The sequence below is a fragment of the Canis lupus genome, chromosome 22, assembly GCF_011100685.1.
Source record: "Canis lupus familiaris isolate Mischka breed German Shepherd chromosome 22, alternate assembly UU_Cfam_GSD_1.0, whole genome shotgun sequence".
Lineage (NCBI taxonomy): Eukaryota > Metazoa > Chordata > Mammalia > Carnivora > Canidae > Canis > Canis lupus.
Genome location: NC_049243.1, coordinates 45538555 through 45562455, shown reverse-complemented (window position 1 = coordinate 45562455; position 23901 = coordinate 45538555). Strand labels below are relative to the sequence as shown.

General features: G+C 35.9%; 1 protein-coding gene across 1 annotated transcript in view; it reads right to left on the bottom strand.

Moving 5' to 3' along the window:
* The window catches only part of GPR180 (G protein-coupled receptor 180), a 32161-nt gene that overhangs the window by 6602 nt on the left and 1658 nt on the right, over window positions 1-23901 (bottom strand). The window contains exons 2-6 of the mRNA XM_038569874.1: window positions 22520-22678; window positions 14205-14405; window positions 6465-6645; window positions 6274-6323; window positions 3038-3195 (exon numbers count right to left, since the gene is read on the bottom strand). Of these exons, the coding sequence (XP_038425802.1) occupies window positions 3038-3195; window positions 6274-6323; window positions 6465-6645; window positions 14205-14405; window positions 22520-22678 (749 nt within the window). The remainder of the gene's footprint in view (window positions 1-3037; window positions 3196-6273; window positions 6324-6464; window positions 6646-14204; window positions 14406-22519; window positions 22679-23901) is intronic.

Sequence of the window (23901 nt, the reverse complement as noted above, 5' to 3'; positions counted from 1 at the left end):
AAATACAACATCACATTGAAAGAAAAAAAATCTGTCTACTCATGATAAGTACTTTGTCAACTATTTTCAAACATCCCCTTAAAGAGTATATGAATATTCCTAAGAGGTTCTAAGATTTACCAGACTATAAAGATTGTTAACTAATAAAGCACAGGCATCAAGCATAATAGACTTATCTTCCCTAATATACTAAACTAGAGAAAAGGGATTCTTATAAAATAATACAAAAGATAAAAAATGCAATTGCCATCATGATTCAAGTAAGACATCTTTAAGGATGAAACTAAGTTGAAAATGTTAAGAGAACAAACCCGAACTTTTTCTAAATCTTTCTTCCCTTAGCACCCTATCGGGAATCAAACTGCCCTGTATTCGGGCCCATTATCTCAGGATAACTTTGAAATATCTCACTATCTTCTGTAATCCAGAAGTGACCAAGTCAGAATTGTTGATTTCAGATGTCACTATTTTTCCATGGTAACCTCCCAGGGTAAAGGAGTGTATGTGTGTGTGTGTGTGTGTGTGTGTGAGAGAGAGAGAGAGAGAGAGAGAGAGAGTGTGTGTGTGTGTAATATATATATATATATATATATATATTTTGTTGAGAGAATGAGCAGTATGCACACACAAGCAGTGGGGATGGGCAGAGCAAGAGGAAAAGAAGCCCCAGGCAGGTTTGGCACCAGGCATGAGCCCAGTGGGTGGCTCAAACCCAGGACTCCAAGATCATGACCTGAGCTGAAATCATGAGTTGGACCCCTAACTGACTGAACCATCTGGGTGCCCTAAAAGAGAGTATATTTTTGATATTCACTATGAGCATCCAGGTTATTCATGAATAACCAGCATAGGTACTCATCCTTTTCTTGACTTTTTCCCCCATATTGTTACTATTACAATAAAAAGCTCAACAATTCCTTATTAGCTGTTCTGTTTATGGCTATTGAGTAGAAATACTTTCCTTCCACCTTTTCCAAAAGTCAATCACAAATTACTACAATGTTTTTTGCCATCACACGTGTCAGTAGCCCTGTTTCCTTCATTAGCCAAGTCAGCCCTCAGAACTGTCTTCAGTGGCTTCCAAAGAATTAATGATCAAAACTCAGTTATTAAATCCAATTCTCAGGGAATCCCTGGGTGGCTCAGTGCTTTAGTGCCTGCCTTCGGCCCAGGGTGTGGTCCTGGAGACCAGGGATTGGGTCCCACATCAGGCTCCCTGCATGGAGCCTGCTTCTCCCTCTGCCTGTGTCTCTGCCTCTGTCTCTCTCCTCTGTGTCCTTCATGAATAAATAAATAAAATCTTTTTTAAAAAAATCCAATTCTCAGGCATTATGGGGTTTGTCAGCAATCCCTTCCTCTTCTTACTCTCAAATCTTCTATCCTGGTCTTACTCCTACTACCATGATTGACAGGTGAACTCCTCTGTCATCCTGTACACTTGCATTTCCTTCTTAGGCTGAATATTTGCTTTCCAACACTAAAATGTTACTTCTTCACTCCCCCAAATTATTATATCCATATGATTTCTTAACCTGTAATTCTAAATTTAAGTTTTGTAATAAGTAAGTGCTATTAAAGAACTATACTGTCTCCTGGTATCTATGTGGGGTGAAGGATATGTTAACTAGCCTGATTTTGGTGACCATTTCATAATGTGGACATATATCAAAACATGAAGTTGTACATCTTAAATACATATAACTTCTATTTCTTAATTATACCTCCAATAAAGCCAAAACAATCCCTATCACTTCCCATGACTCACATTTTTACATATTCAAATTCCACATTTTTCAGTTATGTATATTAACATGTGGCCCGTGGGATACATGTATGTATTTATGTCGCCTCATTCACCTCGTCTGGGTGGTTGCTGAGGTCCAGGGCCACATTTCACGTCTTCTTCACAAGTGCTTAAATAAACTCTAGCGTAGTGTCATCATCTCAGTTCTCAATTTATATTTGTCTATGATAATGGGTTAAAATTATAATGGAATAATGAAAATTAGATTTAAAAAAGCTATTTATTGAGAAATGAGAATTTAACCCAATATTAACACTACTTTCCAGAAGCCCTGGATCAAAAACATTAAGTTGGTAGAATCTTGCCCTTATTTTAATCACTTGTAATTCAGTTGTCATTAGCCCTTCATTCTAAAGCCTTAGGAAGCCATTATTTGCTATCTAAACATCACCACCTGTGATATGATCTAACTCAGTCATGAAATTCAACATACCCATTTCACTTAGCATCTACTATACTCAATAAATATCATGCGTATAAAGATGAATAAAGCACAGGACTTATCACTTCACTAATGAATTTTTCACTTTATTTAATGCATTAAAACTCAGATTATAATGTTCTTTGCAGAGCCCAAGTGTATATTTCATTTTCATCTACAGCCAATGATGAATTTTTGTTTATACCTTCCTTTATAATTTTTATAGAATCCATTGCACATAGGCATATGGAGATCCTAGAATAAAAGAAAATAAACAAAAAAGGGCTAAGAAGACTAAATTTTCTAAAAGACTAAATTTGTCTTGTATTTGTTTTTAAAAACTAGATCCCTTTCTTTCTCATTCTATATTTTGCTTTATTGTTAATCTCAGATATTCACTTGAATTCCTTCATGTATATAAAGTAATAGAACTGGCCCTAAAAATCCTTGCCCATGGATGAATCTCAAATTCATTGACTCAGCCATGTAAAATGTTGAGTACTTACTATGTGTTAGAAAATATGATAGAAAGCTATTAAGTAGGAAATGAGAATCTATCCTAATATTAAGCATTCTTCACGTTTTTAAATAAGCTGATTGAAAGCTCAAATTCATGTAAGTAATAACTAAATTCTGCAATCTACACATATTAGCATTCAGAAGATTACAAGTTATTTGATCTATCACTCTTTAAATTCACACTTTAAATGACAAATTCCTCATGGGTGTCAAGTTTCACTTTTGAAATGAGGTCTGTTCAAGTTTGGATTTTTGCATATTGCCAAGTATAAACACTGAGTATCAATACTCACCTGTGTTATGACAATGAATACAGCAATGCCAGTGGATGCAGGAGTAGAATCCCACTGGAGAGGTCTGCTTTGAGACTTCTTCATTCTGACTATTGTCCAGCCCATGCATAGACTCAGAAGCAGGTATAACATTTGAATTTGGGAAGCAATGTCAAAAACTAATGGGAAATGAGAACAAAAGTCAACCAAGTTTTTACAATTCAAAGGATTTGGTCCTTTTTGCATTGAGAATGTAATTATTTTTTAAGCACAAAAATATAGGCATTTTCAAAGAGAAGTTGATAAAATTCAATAACAAAAGATATTCTTGTAGAACTCTAAAATTAAAATTTTGCCATTAGGTTTGTAAACATTTCTGAAAATAGAACAACGGCAATACTCTATATGTATCTTTATTAAGACCAACTTTAAATCTCTGTTTCCCATTTTTCTTAGCTTTTCTAACTACATAATACTGTTCTCTGACTGCTTATTAACTGACTGCTTATTAAAATAAACACATTTTAAATGTAACTTCTGCAATATGGAGAATACTAGTACCTTTATTTCTGAGTTGTTAATTTTTTAGATAGCTGAACTATATCATGTGAGCTTATTTTCTAAAACTATTAATAAGAAATAGCATGACAATAAAACACAATGGCTGTTGTAACATTCAATGATGTTGGCTTTAGTGTTAGTCCCGAAGACAAACGAAATGCTTCATGTATTAGTGTGATGTGCCACCAGGTGGCCATCACTGACACTGCAGGGAAAGACTGCTCCTTTCAAAAAGGAAGCAAGGAGACCACCTGCATTCAGTCTCGCGCTTGGAGAAAACAATGCATCTTTATTTTGGAAATTAGTATTTATTGACTCAAAAAGATGATCACTTTCTCATCCTAGGGTATTTTGATGTGGATTTTGGAATAAACATGATCAGAATGCACCAAACGAAACTTTCTTCAAATCGCCAGCCATACTTAGACGTCTACAACTTTTACTTCCATATTTATATAAAGATATTCTTGCAGAAACAGGTAAAACTAGCTGTACTATATTAAAAAGTTACAAGCTGAAAACCTATTAACGATACACCCTTTCAGATATATTTTGATCATTTTCTCCCTACTCTGGATATTCTACATTTATGCTCATATATTTGTTATAGCGAATTCCAATAATGAACTGTCACTATATTTGAATAGTACAAAATGTCATGGCCTTTCAGATCAAGCACAATTTTCTCTCATCACAGATTTTAAATGTCTGTGATGTCAATTACTTTTATTTAACATCTCACGAATACATATTCCGTTACTGGAAGAAGTCAGGCAAAGGAATATTCCTGCATAAGTTGCTAATTAGCAAAAACAAATACCTGAGCCCTGATGTTCTGGCTCATTTTTTTGTATAGTAGGCGTGAAGCACATATTAACAGAATGCCAATATGTAAGCATTAGGTAGAACACTGCTTATCTGACACTGAAATATAACTGTAGATAAAATAACAGGCCACATAAAAATCCTATTCTGTTTGATTTTATTAAGAATCTTGACATTTTATTTTTATTTTTATTTTTTTTGAAATTCAGTTATTTTTTTTATTTTTTACTTATTTATTTATGATAGTCACAGAGAGAGAGAGAGAGAGAGAGAGAGAGAGAGGCAGAGACACAAGCAGAGGGAGAAGCAGGCTCCATGCACTGGGAGCCTGACGTGGGATTCAATCCCGGGTCTCCAGGATCACGCCCTGGGCCAAAGGCAGGCGCTAAACCGCTGCGCCACCCAGGGATCCCAAGAATCTTGACATTTTAATCATTTAATCAAATCTGTTGTCGGAATACCAACATTTAGTAACATTTATAGTAGTTTAATAAAAAGAAAAAACTTTGCTTTTTAAACCTACAGTGAAGATGCCAGCCTAAAACACTATTTTGTATACAGCAGACACAAAACTTCAAAAGTCCTTGATTTCAGTGATAGCTTCCACTCATGCGTTTTTGTGCGCTTTGCAACTTCTAAAATGCATAAGCTAAATTATTTCTCAGGTTCCATTCAGCTTTAAAATTCTATGGTTCTATTAAACATCCTGAGTCACCTAAGAGACAAGAGCAGGAGAAACCAGAGCTCCCAAAAATGTTCAAAAAAGAGAAGCAACTCTTCTTCGTGTCCAAGAGATGACCAGTATGTGTCCTCTTCAGCAGGAAAACAAAGTTTCTAGAAGGTTTAGAATCTTAGGCAGCAAGATGAGGAAAATCGGTTCTGTGATTACTACAAGATTACCATGAGCTACCCTATTAAAGAAAGATGAGACTATGAGAGAATTACGGAAATATTTTAAAAAGTAAATCCTAGAATGGTTGCATATTCAGAATTTGCTTTTTTTTTTTTAAACAGAATCTTTTGACTTTTATTTTATTTTATTTTATTTTATTTTATTTTATTTTATTTATGATAGTCACACACACAGAGAGAGAGAGGCAGAGACACAGGCAGAGGGAGAAGCAGGCTCCATGCACCGGGAGCCCAACATGGGATTCAATCCCGGGTCTCCAGGATCGCGCCCTGGGCCAAAGGCAGGCGCCAAACCACTGCGCCACCCAGGGATCCCAAGAATTTGCTTTTTTACAGCAAATCTTGACTATTTTTCTGGGACTGAGAATGGCATTCTAGATTGTGGGAACTTTTAAATATTTTTCCTATCATGCTTAGTTGAAAAATTACTTCAGAAAATTCCTTGTATAAATAAAAGAACAAAGCTGTGAGGTCAATTCAATTACAGGTATACTCTCTGACTCTGGATCAGAAAATAGGAAAAGTCAAAAAAAGGGATGAAAGGAGGAAAACAACCTTCAGCTTTAGGATCAGAAAACTTGAGTCTGAGTTTTGTCTCTACCCCTCAGAACTACTGACATTTGGAAATGTGCTTCCTGCCAATGAGCCCAGATTCTTTATGTGCAAGATAGGTGTAAATGTCTCTACTTCATCAAGTTTTTATTGAGATAAACAGAGAATGCATATAAACATGCTCCAAAAACAATGATGAATTACACACATGACCTATTATCAAGAAGAAACTATACAGGACAGATGGGAACTAAATCTGTAACCCTCTTTTCAGTGGGGCTGAATTCTAACCAACCCTGGATAGAAAAATTCTATCAGGACAAAAAATAATTGACAAAAAAGAAAAACAAAACAGAGGCAAATAGCAAATTTATGTTTCAAAAAATATACCTTAGAAAGATACTCACATTCTGCCAAACTTCCCATAAAAGGTATTCCTATTCCATCTTTGGAGTAACTGAGGAATTGAAGAGAAGACTATTAGTGTAAATTACAAATGCGAAGAGATGGTTCATAATCAAAGGCAGCATAATTTGGGGGAACTAATTAGGATTAATTAGATGTAATGGTGAACACAGTTTTAGAGGTTTCAAGTTACCTGGAGAAATGAATGTAATTAGCTAAAGCTGAGCTGGCTTGCAGCAGCAGTGCAGTTGTCAGAACCTTTAGGATCACGTGCATGGGCCCTCCTTTCTTGATAGCCTGCCACAATGACTGAGCATAAATGCAAGCAAGCACAAAGTACACCAGGACTAGGAGGAAAAAGAATTCATGTAACCCTGTGAAGAGAAGAAAGGAGTTTGCTTCAGTACAACAAAGCCAGTAATAGTGTGGGGTGGCTTTTAAATCTTCCTGACAATATATTTCTAAAACTGTTTTTTTTTTAACTGGAGTCATAGCTTTCACTTATGTATGGAAAAAGAAGGAAATTATTAAAATGTAAACAATTTTTTACTTTGGGATAAAGGTTTAAATATAAGAAGGCAGATTAAACTAAAGTAGGTAAAGTCAATCTCTATAAAAGGATCCTTAGGCAATAAGCCTGAAGACTAACCATAAGAAAATCGTAAATTAAAACAAGGATGTTAGCATTCAGTCAGACAGACTTTTTACCCCCAAAGTGGATTACTTTAGTATGAAATTTAGGAACAGATTTTGTCAACAATAGCTTAATATACCCTGACAATGGTTCTCAAAGTGCAATCTCCAGACTAGCAGCATCAATAGGGAACTTGTTAGAAATAGAAATGCACATTCTTGGGCTTCATCCCAGATCTACTATATCAGAAATTCTGGGAGAGGGGACCAGCAAGCTGTGTTTTAATAAGCCCATCAGGTGATTCTGATACAAAAACACAGCTCTGGAATATACCACTATCTTACATTTCCAGTGGAACAAAGTTTCAAAATACGTTATGACTGCAGTCCCCTTCTGAAGTAAACTGTCTGCAGCTCTTGTCAAAGAGGAAATTCTATGGTGACCATGAGACTCCATCCCACAGTTGGCTAAAACTGTAATACTTGACCAAATGGCCACCAACCCAAAGACTAGCTGCTGGCCACCAGAATAATTTGGTTCTCAAAGATAAGTCAGGCTAATCAGTCTCTCAGGAAATCAAACCACAAAACATGGAAAGAATTAGGCAGCAGAAATTGAGGTTGAAAGGAGCTGACATTGAAGTCAAATCAGGCCACAGTGAAATAAATATTCTGAGTAAGCAGAAATATCAAACAAGCAAAGGGAGCTGGTTGGTAAAGACAAAAACAGAGTAAACGAGCAGACTTTATATTAAAAACGGTGCCAGTTGTTAAGCAGCCTCTAGTTCCTACCAACAGCTTTCCGGTACAGTCTTCATGCATCCCAAGATTTGCATCCCTTTTTCTGCATCACCTGAATCTTTTGACTGTGTCTTCATTTCTCAGAAATATCAGAAAATTTTTATCATAACCTAGAGGAGTAGCTTTGAGTTTAACATCTTACTTATACTGACTTAGTTACATCTAAAACTAGTTCCAAATATTAAGATTTCATATTGTATCTAAATACCACTGGAGTATAATGATGGTGGCTGTGAACAGAGCTGTCTCTACTGAATCTGTGGATGAACAGCCTAAACTGCAATCATTTCCATCCAATCATGAAGCTGAATCTGCTCCAGTTTACCATTTGAGGTAAACTCTAATCAGTGGGCAGAGAAGGGAGTATTAATTTTGAAAAAGCAATCTAGAAGATACAAATAGTAGAAAAGCAGTCAATAAACAGTTCAATCTCAATCATATTTTTGCAATGGTTAGGGGGAAAAAAGGAGATAAGTAGTATTTCAGCCACTGGGTGTCTCTCCTGCTCTACATTATATAAATGTTCACTTCCCTCATTCAGGTGAAAAAGCATGTTTAGATTTCAGGAAGAGAAGATCAAATAACTCAAGAGGCATAATTTCTTTTTAAACTCCTTACATAGGCAGCATTCCAGCTCTAGAAATAATGGGACAATAAGCCTGGGATTGTTATAGTAATGGAACAAGACAGAAAATACGCTAAATGTATTAACACTGTGGGTCAGTAAAATTCTTCATGCAATTCTGTCTTTTGAATCTTAGCTTTTATTTTTCCTTCTTAGTATAAAGAATTAAATATGGCATTCTTTTTGTTTTATTTACTCATAGTACTTTACAGAGTATCTATTACAAGATAAAGTTTCACACTCCATCCGTTACAAATCCGCCATGAAAAGAAAATCCTCAGACTATTTACTGAGTAATCAGAATAACATAGGAGGAAGGTACTTTTGAAAAGAAGACATCTGTTAGTAGCAAAAAAATGTTTTAGGAATAATCAAGATTAAATGTACCTTCCAGGGGATCCCTGGGTGGCTCAATGGTTTAGCACCTGCCTTTGGTCCAGGGCGTGATCCTGGAGTTCTGGGATCGAGTCCCATATCGGGCTCCTGCATGGAGCCTGCTTCTCCCTCTGCCTGTCTCTCTCTCTCTCTCTCTCTAATGAATAAATAAAATATTAAAAAAAAAATAAATGTACCTTCCAGAAAAGCTAACATTATAACCAACAAATTATTTCCTTCAGATAATGTATTAAATAACCTGCACTAGCTCAAGACATTTGTGTCTTGTACTTTGTTCATTTACTATTTTTACCTTGATCCTGCCCAAAAGATAGTCTAAAGATAAAATGTGGATTCTGCACTCACTGTTCTTTTAAATAAATTCCCTCTAGAAAAAAAAAAAAGTCCGTTTTTTTTCTTTTCAGTGATCAATTTTACTTTTGTCCTGTTACCATCCATCATAAGAAAACAATCTATATTTGTTCACTGTGAAATTAAATTCTAATTTTTAGATAAGTGGGTACTAAGTATTAAATTTCACCTATACACAAAAGAAGAATACTGTTAAATGAGCACGCACCAGGTGGCAAACACATATGTTATAAGGAAATGTGTAGATTTTAAGGCAAGCTTAATGGGAAAAAGCACTGGCAAAATTCAGCTGGAAGAAAACTTACAGGAAAGCTTCAAAAAACTCCGCTCCAGCTAAATGATGGGAGATGGGAGAAAAGAGGGTAAAGGAGACAGTCACTGGGTCATGGGTGCAGCACTGGAACACTCCCACCTACCCCAATGTCCATGCCACCCTCAAGAGTTTCAAGATATATCCTAATTAGTCTAAACTCATCACAGAAATTCCAACACCCCTGCCAATAAGGGGTATGCCTAACCCTTTACTCACAAATTCGTCTACCCTTATCTTCCTTCTGACACTTTCACTTACATTTCTCTTATGATGTTGTAGAGCAAGGGCATGTGACCCAGTTTTGACAGGGAAATCTGATGAGGAAGCTTCTAAGAAAGGTTTCCTTGCTCTCAAAAAAGAGATACTGAATTTTGTCATTATCTAGATTCAATGCCCACAAAGTGAACTGCAGTTAACTTTGGACATGAGGGAGCTAGCCTAAGGACAAAGCTGACAGAAGATAGGAGGGTACAGAGATGCTAAATAAACCACCGTGAAGAAGCCTCAGAAATTCTTGTTATATAAGATAATTTCCTTATTGTCTATACTACATGCATTAAAGTTTTCTATTACTTTAAAGCAAAAGCATTCCAACATGTTACCAGAGCCAATATCTGGAATCTTAAAAACAATGAGATAGCAGATGTGACAGAGAATAATATTCTGATGAAAACCAGACTACTTTGGATGATAATACTTTAATTCTCAGGATTCTGACTACTTATTTTGGTTTCTAACAAGAGCACAACTATAGTCAATGAAGGTTCTAATTTTTTAAAAAAGATTTTATTTATTTATTCATGAGAGAGAGAGAGAAAGAGAGAGAGAGAGCGGCAGAGACACAGGCAGAGGGAGAAGCAGGCTCCCTGCAGGGAGCCTCATGTGGGATTCCATCCCGGGTCTCCAGGATCACACCCTGGGCTGAAGGCAGGTGCTAAACTGCTGAGCCACCCGGGCTGCCCAGATTCTAATTTTTTTAAGAAGCAGTTTTACTTTATTCTACCTTAAAATATAATATTCCTATGTAGTATTTTGTCAAGTAGCATCATCCTTGCCTTAGTTTTTTTTTTTAAACCTAGACCAATCTATAAAATATGAGATTAACTGCAGTCTAATAGATACAAAATACATAATTTGTTTGAAAGAAAGCAAATTATAAAATCTAACCAGAATAACATGTAACATTAATTGCAGCTACCCACACCAAGTTATTCTAATTCAAACTCCTTAGACATACGGCTTAATAGTCAATTCTCAGTAAAAACCATAGTAAATCAATTTTCCCTACTCAGGGCAGAAAATTAGACAAATGAGCAGAAGTTTCTAAAATGAACTGGGATTATTTCTTGGAAAGAAATTCCACACCTGAGGCTACGTAAGTAGGAAGAATCCTTCTCAAGGCTCTACTGTAAAACCAATATGATACCAACCAATGTGGGACATGGACTTTTATTTTTTTACTTTTAAAAGATTTTATTTATTTATTCATGAGAGCACAGAAAGAGGCAGAGACATAGGCAGAGGGAGAAGCAGGCTCCCTGCGGGGAGCCCAATGTGGAACTTGATCCCAGCACTCCAGGATCACACCCTGGGCCAAAGGCAGACACTCAACCACTGAGGCACCCAGGCATCCCGGGACATGGACTTTAAGATCATTGGTTCTGCACATTAGAATCAACTTGGAGCTTTGACAAAGCTCAGTTGCCTGGCTTTCACTCCAAAACCAAATCTTTCTAAGTCTCAGGGGGTAGACATTTGTATTTTTTTTTAAAGTTCTCCAGATGTACAGTGATGGGTTGAGGACCACTGATGTATTACACTTTGATGTAGAATTAATCATATTTTAAGGGTTTTATACATTTTAATCAATAAGATGATGTGAGTCCCTAGAAATTAAGCCAGCCACATAACAACTTTGAATACTTTTAAGTACTGCTGGTACTTGTTAATAATCAATCCCCACAGATTAACCTTGCACTGAATCATGCTTAATGAAAATCCATACTATAGTGAGGTTTTGCCCCTCATTTAAATGTTTGTTGGTGATATGACCAATGTAACTTTCTCCATTCTAGTATAAGACAGATTTCAGACATAAACATAAACATCAAATCAAACTCAGTCTTGGAGAAGGTAGCTCAGAGTCTGGACTAGTTGAATGAGAATGGTTCATGTGAACCCTAAGAAAAAGCTAAGCATTCAGGATGTTGGAAAAAACACCGGAAGATATGGACAAGGTTCAGGGTGAGCCAGGGCAAGTATGGCTGACATTCAGTGGCCCAAAGGTGGCAGAGGCCACAAATGTGACCACTCTGTGGCCTACAGTCAATGTTCAGATGTGTAATCAGGAATGAGGAAAGAGACCATAAATGAAAGCCTGGATAAGGAAGCAAAACAATCACTATAGGATCTAGTAGAATCTCAAGCATCCACAAAATAAATAAAATAACCTCTTTTTTTTTTTAAAGATTTTATTTTATTTATTCACGATAGACATAGAGAGAGAGAGAGAGAGGCAGAGATATAGGCAGAGGGAGAAGCAGGCTCCATGCCAGGAGCCTGACGCGGGACTCGATCCCGGGACTCCAGGATCGTGCCCTGGGCAAAAGGCAGGTGCCAAACCACTGAGCCACCCAGGGATCCCCATAAAATAACCTCTTGAGCTACAGGCAAATTGCCAGGAAGGCAACAGGTGAAAGAGCTTTTGGATTAAACTACACCATAGGCTGTATAGTTTGCACATAAAGTGACTGTAGCAGAGCATTCAGGGACTGCTGAGTCTTTACCAGTCCTAAAAATAACTGTCACATGAAATAATAAAGACTTATGGTTAAAAGGGACTTCACAAGCAAATTAGTCTCTATCCAATGCTATCCAATGTCTATCCAATGCTATCAGTAGACCTGGGTTTCATCTGTCTATCCAATGCTATCAGTAGACTAGGTTTCATCAATGCCTTTCCAAACTACAGAAGATAAATGTCAAAGTTTATAAAGATAAAAAAATGGGGCACCTGGGTGGCTCAGTGGGTCAAGCAATGGACTCTTGATTTCAGCTCAGGTCATGATCTCAGGGTCATGAGATCAAGCCCCGAGTCGGGCTCTGTGCTGGGGGGCTTGGAACCTGCTTGGGCTTCTCCCTATCTCCTTCCTACCCTCCTCCAATCAATCAATCAATCAATCAATCAATCAATCAATATAAAAGAAATGGTAGGACTGAAGTAACTTTTAGTAATGACCCATACTGATCCACACTACTATTAAGAAAAATTTAACCTTTAAGTTTGTTTGCATTCAAAAATAATTCGAGGGATCCCTGGGTGGCGCAGCGGTTTAGCGCCTGCCTTTGGCCCAGGGCGCGATCCTGGAGACCCGGGATCGAATCCCACATCGGGCTCCCGGTGCATGGAGCCTGCTTCTCCCTCTGCCTGTGTCTCTGCCTCTCTCTCTCTCTGTGTGACTATCATAAATAAATAAAAATTTAAAAAAATAATAATAATAATTCGAGTAGCTTATCCCTTTTGTCATTTCCTTCACAAAAAGAACTTTATTTAAAAATGTTTGGGTTCCCATTGTGTCACCATGTAAATATTTTTTCAGACTAAAAGATATTAAAAAAATTTCTCTCTTCATACATTAAGTTACTGGTGACCTGGTGTCCATAACACATGTTCCTTTTTTTTTTTTTTAATTTTTATTTGTTTATGATAGTCACAGAGAGAGAGAGAGGCAGAGACACAGGCAGAGGGAGAAGCAGGCTCCATGCACCGGGAGCCTGATGTGGGATTCGATCCCGGGTCTCCAGGATCACGCCCTGGGCCAAAGGCAGGCGCCAAACCGCTGCGCCACCCAGGGATCCCCATAACACATGTTCCTTGAGTTAAATTTCTATCTGTGGCAATATACATTTTGAACTAGGCAATTGGTTTCATCTAACGTAGTCTCAATTTCTGTTCTACCTGCACCCACTTATCTTGATGGTCAATGAGATTTAATGGGTTGAATTTCTAAGCAGATTGATTCTTCCAAATGGGTAATGAACTCATTAAGAAGTAAACTCCTAATCCTTTGTTTTGATAGACATTCTACAATCTCAGTCTTCATTCTGACATGTTAATTTACAAATCTACTAAAATACTGTATAGATGTTTATCATTAATCACAAGAAGTTGTTCATTTCTGTTTGGGCTAGGAATCTTGCTTCTGTAGGGCAATACGTAGTCAATCTAAAATTTTGACGAAATATTTATGGAAGTAAATTGGATTTTGGAAACTTTACAAACTTTGATCATTCCTAAAATGGTTGCAAGCTCCCACAAAGACAATCCCTAACCAGTTTACACAACTTGGTGAAAGGACAGCCATATAAAGTAGTGCAGTTTCTATCTCACTTAAAAACTGATTTTCCAATTTAGGTTGCTCTATTTATTAGCATTTTTCTGTTTATAAAGATTAATGCTAGGTTATCAAAAAAGCAAAAAGGTTTAGAATGTATAGAGAAAACTAAAAACCATCCATAATTCTACTACCCAAAACACAGAAACAATCTGTTAATATTTTTGTCCTTCTTTCTGCTTAATTATCTGCCTTTTTTAACATACTTCAAATTATAAAATATAAAGTTAAATGTTCTGCTTTTCTAACTTAATATTATAGCTATTAAAATGCTGTAAGAGGATTCACTTACCATCTGCCTACTGTTGGACACTTAAGTTGTTTTTAATTTTTAATATTCAAAAAACATAACATAAAGATATTTGTGCATAATTTTTTTCTATATTTAGGATATACACTTATGTATATATATATTCTTACCAGATTCTCCAGCACCAAAATGATCAAATGGATTCCCTTCAGCATCTGGGTTTAGTAACATCATTTCAAATGGGATATCTTCCACCTGAGAATTCTCATTGTCATCTCTGCACGTATACTTGTCTGCATAAAACACATGCCACGTTTGTGGATATGGAATCTGGGATACTGTCAGATTATGTTCAGTCTGATTCATGGTCACTTTAAAGAGAAAGAAAACAAATGTTTTCATTTTAGTCATATAATCAACTCACAGAATTCTTTTGTTTTGTTCTTACTATCTTGAAAATCGAAGCCCTGGTATAGTACTGGAATAAGGTCTGTAAATCATAAGGCAGATATAAATAACGTATCTTAACCAAAGGAGTCACTATAAAAGTATTGTGAAACACCACAAATGACATTTTGAATCTGAATTTTAAATATTTCAAAGTCTTCAAGTAGATCTTTTTATTGTGGTAAAATATATATAAACATAAAAGTTACCATTTTAACCTTTTTGAAGTGTACAGTTCTATGGCATTAACTACATTTCACAATGCTGTGTAACAACTGCAGTGATACTTTTGAAAATTGGATTTGAGTTAAAATGGAGCATTCAACTCAGGGAATCATTATTATACCTAAAAACTATGACCAACAAATACCTTCAAAAGATTTTCCAGAATCTTTTTCTCATTGATCATTCTTTAAAAAGGAACTGAAAGGAGAACATAAATGACCAGAATATAAGAGCTGTTATACTGGGTCAGGTCTATATGGCGGGGGCATGGGGAGTCTTATGAATGCTGGCATCACACGGATCTGTGTTTGAATCCTGACTCCAATACTTACTTACCTTCTGTGTAAACTTGAGCAAGTTATATAAGTAATGACACTTTCTTCATCTGTAAAATGAAGGTAATACTTAGAGCAAAGAGCTGATAGGAAAACTAAAGTTATAGGAGTCACTTAGCATGACACCTGTCACACAGTAGTTACTGAATTATGGGTTCATTCTCCTTTTCCTTTATTTAAGACAAGATAGTTATCCTAATAAGTGTCCTCCAGGGTAATCCTGCTCCCCTCTAGTGATTTGAAAATGTGTAGGGACAGTTCTGTTGTCACACAGTTGAGAAGGTCCTTGGAGGGAGGCTGTACTAAGCCTCATGCAATCCAAGGTAAAGTTTCATATAATAAAGACCTGTTCTGCCCCAAATGCCAATAGCAGCCTTCTGAGAAACACTTAATGATGTCTAAGATGCCTTCCAAATTTGAAACTATGACTCTGACTTAAGAGGCACTCACTAACACCACCACAAAGTTGTAGGAGAGTAGTGTCTCAAACGCTACATATAATAAAAAGAGTAGAAGAGTTAAAGGAGGAAGTGTTGGTGCTATTACTTAACAACCTTGCAACTCACCAAATAAATTACTTAACCTCTCAAAATGTGCTTTTTCAGTAGTAAAATTAAGATACCTAACCTGTCTAACTCAGAGTTCTTGTGAGAAGCAAATGAGACAGTATATGAAAATCCCATGTAAAGAGTATAATTCTATACAAAATATTCTTAAAATATAAGATTATGATGGTCTCAATTCCCAACTCTAGATTGCCCCCACAGCATGCCAGCTAGTCTTTCTCAATTGAAGAAAAAATCTTTTTAAAAAAGATGTTATTTATTTATTTGACAGAGAAAGAGATCGCACAAGCAGGGGGAATGCAGAGGGAGAAGCAGGCTCCTCACTTTCTCAATTGAAGAAAAAAATGCCTTTTTTTTTTTTTAAGATTTTATTTATTTATTTGAGAGAGGGAGCACTGAATTAGGGCCAGAGGGAGAGGGAGAAGCAGGTTCTCCAATGAATGGGGATCCTGATGTGGGACTTGATCCCAGGACCCTGGGATTATGACCTGAGCTGTAGGCAGATGCTTAAGCAACTGAGCTACACTGGCTTATGAACTTATTAATTTTCTTAGGTGTCATGATGCTATTGTTGTTATGGAGAAAAACGTCCCTACTCTTTTAAGAAGCAAGCTGATATAGAAGTGGGGCAAAGTGCTCATGACGTCAACAGCTTATTTTCATATGCTTTGATTAAATACAAAAATCACAAACATACAAATACAAAGCAATGTAACAAAATATTAACAGTTATTGAATCTAAGCAAAGGATATACCAATGTTAGCTGTACTACACTTTCACTTATTGAAAACTTTCCAAATAAAATGTTTAAAAAATGCTATTTTGGGAGGCACCTGGATGGGTTAGTTGTTGGCTCAGGTGGTGATCCTGGGGTTCTGGCATCAAGTCCTGCATCAGACTCTTAATAGGGAGCCTGTTTCTCCCTCTGCCTATGTCTCTGCCTCTCATGAATAAATAAATACAATCTTTTTTAAAAAATGCTATTTATAAGTTGTCTTTAGAAATGAGATACAGGTCAGGATACAAATTTTGAGGACTTAGACTTTACACCTGGGAATTTCATGAACTATATTTAAAGTGGATAAGATGATTTTATTAACAATGCCATAGCATTGCTTATTTGGACTATCCTAATTTAGCTGACGTTTATACTGTTGTTTTTTGGTTCATTTATTTATCTTTTTACTGTATAGCTTCTTGAAATTGTAGCAAAGACTCTAGTTTCCATTAAATATTTGAAGACCTTTAATAAGAATTTAATATACGATTAACCTTTTAGTGGCTCAGAAATTAGGCTTTTAAAATGTGCAGCTCACAATTACATAATCTGGACCTTATAATATAAAGGTTCTGCTATGTTGCTGTTTTATCACTTGCACTCTTTTCTTAGATAAAACAACACAAAAATTAACCATTATATTTTTCACCAATATACTTTTTAATGTTTTTTCAATTATACAGATTTACATCAAATAAAAACAAAAGTGTGCTTCAAAAGTGATAATGGCCTTCAGTTTTTTGTCTTGTGGCCTGTTTCAGTTTTACCAAGCCTGGGAAACAAGCCTCTTGACAAAACTGTATGTTCATTGTTTTTGAGACAAAAGACTACCACACAGCATGCATATTCCATGCTGATGTAATTAGTATCTCACATATTAACAAAACTTGAATTGCAAAGAATAATGTTACATGGCTAGCTGCCCAATCATGTTATAAAACAAAACGAATACTGTTAACAAAAATACACAGAATAATAAAATGCTAACACTTTTAAATGATTTATAAAATATTCCAAATGCACAAAAGGAATTACTGTGCATGATATTAAAAAAAATACTGAAATGTTTTATAAGTAAAATATTAGCTCTTGTAACCTGACAGCAAATTACCCTGAATCTCCTTGCTAATTTTTTTTACATAAAGTCATAATTTTCAGTGCTTTTAAATGTCTCGTTTGCTAGCTTTAAAAACCTACAAAATAGTTTTTATCATTTTTTTAAAAATCTGACATTTTATGACTTTACTAAAAGGATGATTGAAAAATAATTTCTCAAACATTAATTTGGGGCAATGTATACTCACAAGCAACATTTGACACTAAGGAATTTTTCAAATCTGCTAATCTTTTCATAGTTCACAGCAGCATCAGTTAAGGTTTTACATAGAAGTTTGGCATAGTTAATGAACTCATTACCAAATAGGCAAAAAGCTATTGCTTCCTAAAAGTCTCATTAATGGCCAGGAAATGAGAAATTATCTAAAAATATGTGGTACTACTACATAGTGATGAATTTAAGAATATGCTTTTTGTTTCAATGCATCAAAGGTCCTGAACAATTACATACTATATATACGATAACTAATATGTAAAAGTTAGAGAATATAGATTTTCTTAAGACTTGGCTTTTGTTGCTGGGAAAAGAGTTGATGAAATTTGCAGAAACCTAATTTATTTCAGGTCCCAAAATTTAACAAAACAATCTTCATTCCTCACAAATTCCTATTTTCTGAGATCTTCCATTCCAATAATTCCAAAGAATACCCTTGCATTCAACAGAAGAATAGAGAAGAAGGAAAAATAGTCTGAGAAACAGCTGTAAGAGGTTTATAAGTTATAGCCTTATATATAAGCAACTCCATCCTAAAGAGTTATAATTAAAATTGCAGCAGTTTGATTTTCAACCTTCTTGTGGTATGGGTAGGTAAACTGAGCCTCGAAGAAAACAGGCAGTGATTCTCAGTTTAGCAGTCTTTCCATTGTACCATGCTGTCTCCCTGTACAGAAGGTCTGTGACCGAAGGTGTATGACTGATACAAAAATGTTTTTGCAAGTGCATATAATACACAGTATGATATTAACCAGGGAATATAAAAAACTAAATCAATTACTACAGCTCAAAGCTTTAAACAGCCTGCTAAGTTTTTACTGGAAGAAAAAGACCAAATACAAAGCAATCAAACTACCAACCAAATACAAAAGGTGCCAAATACAAAGCAATCAACCTAGCAACCAAAAAAACCCTCAATCTCTTCCACAAATGGTGCTGGGAAAACTGGACAACCACATCCAAAAGAAGGAAATATATATACACAAAAATAAACTAAAATGGATTAAAAACCTAAATATGAGACCTGAAATCATAGAAATCCTTAAAGAGAACACAGGCAGTAGTTTTTCTAACATCAGTTGCATCAACATTTTTCTAGATATGTCTTCTGAGGCAAGGGAAATAAAAGCAAAAATAAATTATTGGAACTACATCAAAATAAAAATCTTCTGCACAGCAAAGGAAACAACCAACAAAACAAAAAGACAACACGGGAGAAGATACTTGCAAATGACACATCTGATAAAGGGTTAGTATCCAAAATATATAAAGAACTTATACAACCCACCACCCAAAACCCCACAAATAAACCATTAAAAATGGGCAGAAGACATGAACAGACATTTCTCCAAAGAAGACATACAGATGGCCAACAGACATCAAAAAAATGCTCAACATTACTCATCATCAGGAAAATGCAAATCAAAACCACAATGAGTTATCACCTCACACCTGTCAGAATGGTCAAAATAAAAAACACAAGAAATAACAACTGTTGGCAAGGATGGTGGAGAAAAAGGAAAACTTTTGCATTTTTGTTGGGAATGCAAACTGGTGCAGCCATTCTGGAGAACAGTATGGAGGTTTCTTAAAATTAAAAATAGAAATACCATATGATCCAGTAATTCCACCACTGGGTATTTATCCAAAGAATATGAAAACATTAATTTGAAAAGATACACACACCCCTATATTTACTGTTGCATTATTTACAACAGTCAAAATATGGAAGTGACCCAACTGTCCATTAACAGATGAATGGATAAAAAAGAAATATATATATATATGTATATATATATATATACACACATATGTACACGCAATGGTATAATAGTCATAAAAATGAAATCTTCCATTTGCAAAAATGAGTCAATAATCAGAGAAAGACAATTACCATATGATTTCACTCATATGTGGAATTTAAGAAACAACACCAACTAACAAAGAAAAAAGACCCCCCCCCCCCCCAAAAAAAAGACTCTTAACTATAAAGAACAAACTGATGGTTACCAGAGGGTAGATGGGTGGAAGGATAGGTGAAAATGATGAAGGGGATTAAGAGAACATTTATCATGATGAACACTGAGTAAGGTACAAAATTGTTTGATAACTATATCACACACCTGAAACTAATATAGCACCCTATTAACTATACTGGAATTAAAATTAAAAAACAGAAACAAAACACCCTTCAAGTCCTAAGTTCTATGACAATTCAACCTACAAATACTTAGTAAAAACTTAATTACTAGGGTATTGTAAAATTTCATTCTCATAGTACCATGTAACTAACATTCATAGTACTTACCACTATTCCAATTTCACATTTATTTACATTGATCAGATTCATCCCTGTCACCCTCACTAGCCTCAAGGACCAAGCAAGTGTATTTTGGTCTCTGATTTATCACAAGTGCCTTGCCTAGTACATGAAACAATGGGAGTGCTCAGTGAAATGAGTAGACCAAAGGAGCCCTGCTGCTCTGATTGATTTTATAACAAGTAAATAAGATGTGAAGTGGTAACTATAATATGTGCTGTGGAAGAAAAACAAGCTATAGAAACTCAAGTGTTGGGCAGCCCGGGTGGCTCAGCAGTTCAGCGCAGCCTTCGGCTCCAGGGCGTGATCCTGGAGACCCAGGATCGGGTCCCACATAGGGCTCCCTGAGTGGAGCCTGCTTCTCCGTCTGCCTGTGTCTCTGTCCTCTGTCTCTCTTTTTCTCTCTGTGTCTCTCATGAATAAATAAATACAATCTTAAAAAAAAAAAAAACTTAAGTGTTAATAACTAAATGGAGGGAAGAGCCAAAGAGGGAAAGAAGAACAAATAGAGGAAAAACCTATGCAAAGGTACAGGATGGCAATGAAATAAAACAAGCAAGCCTACAAGTAAAATGAGGCAGAAGGGGACAATGCTGTGAGATAACCTGGGGGGTACACGATGGCTAGACCACGATGGCTTTGCTGATCTGGTTAAGGAGACCTGTCTGTGTCCTAAGAGTCGCAGAAAATGACTGGGGTATTTCTGGGTGTGATGAGGAAGTGATTGTGTCATGATCAAATCTGCTGTTCAGAAGGATCACTCTGGTTATAGGGGGCACCAGTATGGCTGTAGTGGCTAAGTAGAGACTACTGCATCAGGCACAAGATTATGGCAGCCTGGAATAACATGGTGGGGGCAGAGATGTAGAAAAATAGATGAATTCCATAGATACTTCGAGGTCACTTACTGACAGATTGGGAGGGGATGGAGAGGGCAAAAAGGGAGTGTTGGAAGACTCCATGGGTTCCAGCTTGTTTACTGGACAGATGGTGGTGCCAGTTCCTGAAACAGGGAACACTGCAAGAGGAAGACAACGAAGTTTGGATGGGCAAGATGATGAGTTGGTTTTGGACATTATAACAAGTGGAAATGGAAGGCTAGAACTTTTTACACATATGTGGAACATTTAAATGACCAAATTGTATGGAAAAGAAAAGATAACTGGTAATGAGTACTTGCACAAATTTCCCAGTTAAGTTCTGAAAATCAGGGGAAAGGGAAAATTATGTAACTGTCTCTTTGATGTCTGAATCTAGTCATTCAACATTTCTTCAGCATACTGTCAACATCATCTTATAAATCTAGATAAAAGATCCCCACATCCTGCCCCACAGGATGGCAAAGATTGGGGGAGCTTCTACTCTTTTTTTTAAAAGATGTATTTGTTTATTTGAAAGAGAGAGAGAACATTAGGTGGGGGGGGAGGGAGGCAGAGAAAGAATCTAAAGTGGACTCCACACTGAACACAGAGCCTAATATGGGGCTCGATCTTGCAACCCTGAGATCATGACCTGAGCTGAAATCAAGAGTTGGGTGCTCAACCAACTGAGCACCCATGCACCCCTGGGGGCTTCTCCTCTTATCCGTATTCTAGCTAGCTGCCTTATGAGGGACCCAGAGAGCTGCTGAGACTAGGAAGACCAGAAGTTCAGAAAATGGCAATGTTTCACTTGACCAGATTACAAGAAGATTCAGACTCGCTGATATGCAGAACGGTAGCAGAAATATAAGGGGGGAAGGGGGAGAAGGATAATTCCTATTTTTTCTCATGGCTGCTTCACATTTACTAATGTCTCCTACAACCAATTAACTTCCAACGGTAAAATGGGTAGCACAGTATATGCTCTTCATTTCTACAGGAATTAAAAAAGAGTTTCACTAATTCTGGATAGTGCACCCTAATACTTGGGATAATGTTGATGAGAATGGAAGGGTTCAAGGATACAGGCAACTAGGATAACAAAAGTAGAGCTTCTCCAGAGGCAAATCTAGAAGTGTACAAATGATGCCATGTTGGTACATCCTAAAATGACATACTGTGTCACCACACGACAATGACATGTTGCCAAACAGCATCACTTCAGCTAAATCATGCAATTAACTGAGATAATACATGTTTAGTGCTTAGCTCAATGCTAGGAGATAATAAGCATTCAACAAATGCTGTTATTTATCCCATGCTGCCACTGGACCAAAATACATTTGCCATATTGATATGAATTACTTAACTTGTAAGAAGTCCGAATGAAGTAAAGTATGTCTTTAAACATTATCTGGATATTTTTCAAAAATTTTTAATGATAAAGGGAGGGAAATGGCATTCTATCCTTTGATCAAGGAATACTTCAGCTTAAAATGTACTAAAGAAAATGTCATCACGGTGTGATGTGTCATGAAATACCTTGGTATGAAAACAAAAACTTCAACATTTAGGAGGAAAAAAGAACATATCTACTGATCACAGAAAAAATGAAATACTCACTTGTCAACTGAGCTTTGGATAATTTTTCACCACAACTATAACCATGACCGCTTTCCTGTAGCTTTAGCCATTCCTGGGCTTGGAACAGGTAAAGTTTAGCTTCTTTTCCAACAGCTACTGCTATGTTGTTGATTCTGACGCAAAGAAGAGCATGGTCACCTTGACATTAAAACAAAAATTATTAACTAGTTTTGTTTGTTACAGAACTGACATGATAAGACAATTTGACACCTCCATTTATCAGAATAGGAATTTAAAGAGCAGTTTTTCTTGCTGTTATTTTTTTAATTTTTTAACTTAAATTCAATAAACTAATATATGGTGTATTATTAGTTTCAGAGGTAGAATTCAGTGATTCATCAGTCTTATATAATACCCAAGAGTACAGTTTTTTTTTTTTCAGTTTTTTTTTTTTTTTTTTCAGTTTTTCTTAAATCTCACTCAACTAGGTAGACTACATTGGAATGAATATCCTATCCAGGTGCAAATCAAGAGACTACTCGTATTAATTATCCAAATTAATGTGTGGTGTCTCCTTACACTTCCAATGAAGAGTAATGCCATTTCACAGAATACACAGCACATCTGCTGTACGTGGACATTCACTATAACAGAACTTTTGCCTCATTTCACAACCACTCCACATCTTTAATATTGGTACATAAACTCTCTATAGAAATTTCCCAGCAAAGTTTCTCTTGTTTTCCAATATAACATGCATGTTAATATTTAATTATACTTTTAATGTAAAAAAATAGGCATAGTTAATAGCAAGAAAGTTTAAAGAAATTAGTTTGGGGGTAGACATTTTACACCTGATAAAAAATTTGACATTTGTGACTTTTACAAGAAAACCTGCAGAATAGATGTTGTGAGACATTACAGAATAACCCTGGTTGCACACACTGAGTACATTTCAGGCCCTGAATGAAATGGCAAAAAGTAGTTGTCTCTAGGACTGTCGATGAGAAGTAAAGCAGGAGACTTTTTTTCATTTTAAGATCTCTTCTCCTGTGCTGTTGTCACATTTGTTATTATAATTATCACTTTGATTAAACATTTTAAATAAATGTAAATGTATAGTATGTATCAAGGAAATGTCCAAGTCTCCTACATACATTGATTATATTATAAACTATCCAAAATTTTAGAAGTGACTCGAAGGCTTAACATCTTAAATTGCATTCTGAGTTAGTTTATTATTTCAGTATAGTTTGGTATTATTATTTTTACTAAATTCAAATTCACTAAAAACTGGTAATAATAAAAATACATATATACACACACATAGAAAGAGCACGTATGTGTGTTAATATACTTGGAATACTCAACTCCTCAATCTTCCTTGAGATATATGATTTTCCTGTTTCTCCCCCATGTTT